The sequence below is a fragment of the Oreochromis niloticus genome, linkage group LG20 (genome assembly GCF_001858045.2).
Source record: "Oreochromis niloticus isolate F11D_XX linkage group LG20, O_niloticus_UMD_NMBU, whole genome shotgun sequence".
Classification (NCBI taxonomy): Eukaryota; Metazoa; Chordata; class Actinopteri; order Cichliformes; family Cichlidae; genus Oreochromis; species Oreochromis niloticus.
This window is the reverse complement of record NC_031984.2, coordinates 18265573-18271877: the sequence shown is the minus strand read 5'-3', so window position 1 is coordinate 18271877 and position 6305 is coordinate 18265573. Positions and strand designations below refer to the sequence as shown.

The window sequence follows — 6305 nt, the reverse complement described above, 5'->3', positions numbered from 1 at the left end:
GCAGTGGACCTTCTCTGGACCTCCCAAAGTCCACAACCAGTTCCTTGGTCTTTGAGGTGTTGAGTTGCAGGTGGTTTGTGTGACTCCATGTGACGAAGTTCCTCACCAGACTTCTGTACTCCTCTTCCTGATCATCCCAGATACACCCCATGATGGCCGTGTCATCTGCAAACTTCTGAATATGGCATAATTCAGAGTTGTAGCAGAAGTCAGAGGTGTACAGGGTGAAGAGAAGAGGGGACAGCACAGTTCCCTGTGGTGCTCCTGTGCTGCTGACCACAGTATCAGACATGATGTCCTTCAGCCTGTCGTACTGTGGTCTGTCAGTGAGGTAGTCGGAGATCCAAGCAACCAGGCAGGGGTCCACCTGCATCCTGTTCAGTTTTTCCTGGAGCATACAGGGCCGGATGGTATTAAAGGCACTGGAAAAGTCAAGAAACAGGATCCTGACCGTGCCTTTTCTCCTGTCCAGGTGTGAGTGGGCTCTATGTAGGAGGTACAGGATGGCATCCTCCACTCCGACATCCGCCTTGTATGCGAACTGTAGTGGGCCCTGGGCATGTTGTACCTGTGTGGAGGAGCTTGAGGAAGAGCCGCTCTAGAGTCTTCATAAGATGTGACGTCAGTGCCACCGGTCGGAAGTCATTCAGCTCATTGGGCCGGTTCCTTTTGGGGACCGGGACGATGCAGGATGTCTTCCATAGGGCGGGCACTCTCCCCAGTCGCAGACTGAGATTGAAGACTCGTTGTAGCGGCTCCCCAAGTTCAGCAGCACACGCCTTTAACATCCTAGGACACACCTTGTCTGGGCCTGCTGCCTTTCTGGGGCGAAGCTTCCTCAGTTGTCTCCTGACCTGATCCACTGTGACACTGGGAGATGATTGGAAGGAGGGGGGGAAGATGTCCTGGTGTTGAGAGAGGGGTTGGAGGAGGGGGGTGTCATAGTGTCAGGAAGGGGGGGAAGCGAGGGAGGTAGGAGAGTGGGGAGAGGGCTCTGTAGTAAAGGTGAGGGTGAGGGGGGTTGTGGGCTGGTCAAAACTGTTGAAGAAGTTGTTGAGTTCGTTTGCCTTCTCCACAGTCCCCCCCACTGTGCTGTTCTTGGTGTTGTGGCCTGTGATGGTTTTCACACCATTCCAGACCTCCCTCATATAGAGATTGACAGACCACGTGACTTTCGTGCATTGCATGCTGGGCACTGGTGGCAAAACAATCAAAGCAATGCATCAAACGCAAGCATTTGCAGCACCGCAAAACGTTCATTCTCCGGTTCCAATACCTTCTTGCTTTTTCTTTGCCCCCCAAAAAAGGTATGTACAAAAACGAAGGCGAACAATGCCAGTCCGTAGAAAGACAGACTTGATGAAAAGTCAAAGAAAAGATACGAGGAAAAAAATCAAAGGAGTGAAAGGGTTAGACCCTTACGAGCACACAGAGTAGACAAAAGATGTTAGCGTGCTGCCCAACTTTCACCACGCTCATATTTATAATTATACGGTTCTTGGAGTGAGTGCATACACTCATGAAGTTTTTAGTAACTTCAGGTCACTGCAACAAGCCCAGGTACAGTTTATCGACGGATGGGTACAGGACCTTGAAATGCACCGTGTAGAACGAAAGACCATCGTACGTATCATAAGTTTACCAGTCTCACAAATCGCCTTCATAAATACACATTCGTTAACCGTTTATTAATAGGACCTTTGAGCTCAACGGTAATTAATTAGTAGTGGAAATAATTTCTGGTACGCATTACAGAAATGTAGCAGTGACAATAATATAAGTATTATAAGTATATAACAAGAATAAAAGTATATGTTTTTATCAATGTACCATGGTAATAACAGAAGCGAAATGCAATATTCTGTCAGGACAATTCACTATTTATGCACAATAAACAAAGGAGCATAGCGCGACAATTTCTATTCAGCGCCAGACTTGCTTGTAACCTATATCACCAATTATGTTATGAAAAATGACGTATTAACTACTACAAAACACTGACCTTTGTGGGAATGCTTGGAGCAGACTAACATGTGAGCTGGAGTGTTCTGGGACGTTATATTTGGTCTTCGAATGGCTGCAATCCAGGCCATCTGTCGGCTCTTTGTTACTTCGGAAACATGGCTTGAACAATTTCTCTTCAACGACGTAATCCGATATCAACCGATCTCTTTACCCGTCGGCTTCCCGTGGCTGTCATGCGACCGGCTATTGCAGTTAATAATACAACAGCTTCTTGCCATTTTTTGTGTTTCTTTTTATCGCTGTGTAACTGATTTCAATTGAAAGCCTGCGTGCGCTAGTACCTCTTGCCACGAGTTCCCAGAATCCTTTGCAGTTTTACCCCTGAATGACGTCACTGTCGCGATTCTGGGTCCGTTGGACCCAGTATTTTGAGTTTATTATATTTTGGTCTAATTCTGCTTCATGGATTGTTTTCTTATTTTCATAGTGATGATGATTATTAGTTTCTTGTTTCTGTTTATCCGTGCTTAGGGATTTGTGGTTTCATGTATTGTTTGAGTTCCATGTGTTATTTTCTGTCTCTCTGTGTCAAGTCTGCGTGCTTGTTTAGTAATTCATGTTTCCTGTTTTATTGTGAAAGTCTTTGTCTCATGTCAGTGTGTTCAGTTTCACCTCTCCCCTGTCTCGTTAGCCTAATTTCTCCCAGCTGTGTCTCCCTCCTGTCTCTCATCCCTTGATTACTGCCTCAGTGTATTTAAGCCCAGTGTGTCTTTGTGTCAGTGTCGCGTCGTCCCTCAAGCTGTGTGTTTCCTTGTGTGGCTTTCTGCAAAGCGTAAGGTTATTCTCCCTGTGTAGTTTAGTTTTGTATGCTTTTCCCCAGTCAGCAAATAAAGCTGAGTTTTTTGAGTTCATCCCTCGAGTCTGAGTGTCTGCATCTTGGGTCCAACTTCTGCCTGCCACACAGCGTTTCATGACAGAACGACGCGACCACAACATGGACCCAGCAGACTTACCCGGGGAGAGCGATCTGATACGAGTCCAACGCCTAGTCGAATGGATAACCCACACTTCTAATACAAGGGCAAAGATTGTGGGGATAAACGCCATTGAAGCAATCCTCGAAGGAAATTCCTATCTCCGCAAGGTCAGAGGATGTTTGGATTTATTGGCCAGTTTGCATAAAGCCCGGGAAGTGGCCCAAGCCCGGGAAATAACGGACCTTGCCCACCAACAACTGACAATAGCCACCCCGGAGCAGCCGGATCAGCCTCACCCGCTGGAGGTTTTGCCCGGCCCGTCTGCGGGGAGGAAGCGAGGCTCGCGCCGCTGGCACGTCACCCCACAGCCGGATGTTGGGACTTCAGAACTGCCAGCTGTGCTGTCCTTACCTCACTTAGCTGCCCAGCCTCCAGAAGCTCACTTAGCTGCCCAGCCTCCAGAAGCTCACTTAGCTGCCCAGCCTCCAGAAGCTCACTTAGCAGCCCAGTCGTTAACTCCACCACAAGCTCCATTTTCACCCCTACCATCGCTTCAGTCATCAGTTCGGTCTGCCACTCAGTTGCCCTTAGCGCCATCCTCCACACTACCACCTGCTTCTCTTCCATCACAACCATCATTACACTCAGCCGATTCCGTCACTCCTCCACCCGTTGCACCTCCACCACAATCATCACTGCTGCCTGCAACACAGCCCTTATCCCCACTACCCATAACTCCGTCTTCAGGGTCCCCTCTCCCTGTAGCTCAGCCACTGGATCTGTCAACAGCAGCTACGTTTGTACCAGAACCATTAGCTCAGTCTCCCGTGCAGTCACCTCCAGTTCACACACACATGTGCAATAACACTAAGTGCAATAATCTTCCTGGCATCGTTGCATTTTTTACTCAGTTGTATATAGCACTTGTATTCTATTTTTATCTTATTGTATATTTTATTCTATTTTATTCTACTGTATATAGTATTTTATTTTATTCTATTCTGTACAGTTGTGTACTGTATTTATTCTTATTTTATTTTATTCTAATTTTTGCTTCATAACTTTTGCACTGTCCACTTCCTGCTGTGACAAAACAAATTTCCCACGTGTGGGACTAATAAAGGTTATCTTATCTTATCTTATCTTAGTTTCCCATGCTGCCATCTACTCCACCAACTCCATCCTCACCACCCTCACTACAGCCATCAGTTCAGTCCCCTGTGCCAGTTCAGTCTCTAGCTCAGTCCCCTGTAGCAGCTCAGTCTTCTGGTCAGCTTAACATTCAGCCAGGGGTCCCAATACCCTCTGGCTCTGCATCAGCCCCTGCTGGAAACTCGGATGAGCCCATCCAGCACTCCACGGCTCCCACGCCATCACCCGCCTTGTCCGCTGGGGGTTCTGGTGAGCCCGGCCAGCCCTTCCTCGTCTCCGCTGGGAGTTCTGGTGAGCCCGGCCAGCCCTTCCTCATCTCCGCTGGAGGGTCCGAGGGGCCCGTTCAGCCGCCTGTCTCCGCTGGAGGGTCCGAGGGGCCCGTTCAGCCGCCTGTCTCCGCTGGAGGGTCCGAGGGGCCTGTTCAGCCATCACTGCCTGCAGCGCCCCCGTCTCCGGCTTCCACGCCGCCACCAGCTGCAGCCTCAGAGTCTTCATCGCCGCCACCAGCTGCGGCCTCAGAGTCTTCATCGCCGCCACCAGCTGCGGCCTCCGTGTCTTCATCGCCGCCGCCGGCTGCCGCCTCCGGCTGCCGCCTCCGTGTCTTCATCGCCGCCGCCGGCTGCCGCCTCCGTGTCTTCATCGCCGCCGCCGGCTGCCGCCTCCGTGTCTTCATCGCTGCCGCCTCCGTGTCTTCATCGCCGCCGCCGGCTGCCGCCTCCGTGTCTTCAGCCTCGTCTTCGCCGGTTGCAGCCTGCTCATCAGCTTCGTCTTCGCCGGTTGCAGCCTGCTCATCAGCTTCGTCTTCGCCGGTTGCAGCCTCCTCATCCTCGCCTGCTGCAGCCTCCATCGCCTCATCAGCGCCGCCTGGTCCAGCCTCCGCCTCGGCTTCATCAGCTCCGTCTGGTCCAGCCTCCGCCTCGGCTTCAGCCTCGCCTGCAGCACCGCTGCCGTCGGGTTCTACCTCTGTGTCTTCATCCACACCTGGTCCAGCTTCAGCTCCGCCTTCGCCTGGTCCGGCTTCAGCTCCGCCATTGTTTGGCCCTGCCTCGTCTGGCCCTGCGGTTGCAACACCGCCGTCAGAGCCAGCTCGACCTGTTCCGCCTCGCCTCTGCCGGCCGTTTTCCAGGCCTCTACGTTGGCATCATGGCCGTCGAGGGCGGCCTCCTGAAAGAGTTTGTCGCCACCGCTGGCTTCGCGGCCGACCTCCAGACCTGTTCAGTGGCCGCCACTGCCTTCCTAGTGGTCGGCCTCCTGATTGGTTTTGCCTGCGCTGCCGCCGTTGCCGTGTGCACGGTCGACCCCCTGAACTTTTTGTGGACTCATGGTTTGACCCGGTCTAGTTTTGATTATTCGTGTATATCTGGACTCTCTTGCTCCTTGTTTTTTGTTGGTTTCTGCCTGCATCTTGGGTCCAACTTCTGCCTGCCACACAGCGTTTCATGACAGTCACATTTTCAATCTCTATTGTTCCTCTCCAACTTCTGCTCCACCTTCCTCCTGTAGGTGTCCTTTGCTTCCCTCAGGCAGCGTTTCACCTCCTGCTGTGCTGCTTTCATCTCCTCCTTTACTTTGCTCCTGAAAGCCTTCTTCTTCATGTTGAGGACAGCTTTGACTTCCTGTATTACCCACGGTTTGTTATTAGGATAACACCGTACCGTCTTAGCAGGGGCGACCGTGTCCACACAAAAGTTGAGGTAGTCTGTCAGACAGTGTGTCGCCCATTATGGAGGCACTGTTGACCTCCGCTCCACCATAGCAGCCATAGTCACCCCTCCTTAGCATTTTTCACACCTAACCAACCCCAGAGTGGGGTGTAGTTCAATAGTTTGCTGTCTGGGGTTTCCCCCTTTAAAGGAGTCTCGATAACCACGGCCCAGGCAGTTTTGACAGTTACAAAAACCTTCACACATACACAACTTACAAAAAGCTCTAAAAGAGCTTTGCCACCTTTGGGGAAATGCCCACTTGGGCCTGAACTCAACAGTGGGGGGTCAAAATTCTTGAGCGGAGAGAGACCCTTCTCAAGTTTTCACCTGTGTTTTTTCTTCTAGGCCCCATTTGCAACCAATATAGATTTCTCATTAACACTAAAATAGCACCAGCTTTTCTTCTGAAACTAAAGGAATTTCATTTTCCCAAGAGGAAGAAAAAGAAATAACACTGACACACAATCCTTCAGTTCCCTCATTTTTCCTCTCTAGGTCTGTCAGG

General features: G+C 50.8%; 1 protein-coding gene across 1 annotated transcript; it reads right to left on the bottom strand.

The window, feature by feature from the left end:
- Positions 1-4515: 4515 nt before the first annotated feature.
- LOC109196102 (circumsporozoite protein-like) lies at positions 4516-5689 on the bottom strand. The gene is made up of 2 exons (XM_019349328.1): positions 5574-5689; positions 4516-5224 (listed from the first exon to the last, which is right to left on the bottom strand). Exons 1-2 carry the CDS (start codon positions 5687-5689, stop codon positions 4516-4518), a joined length of 825 nt encoding a protein of 274 aa, XP_019204873.1.
- Positions 5690-6305: the final 616 nt, after the last annotated feature.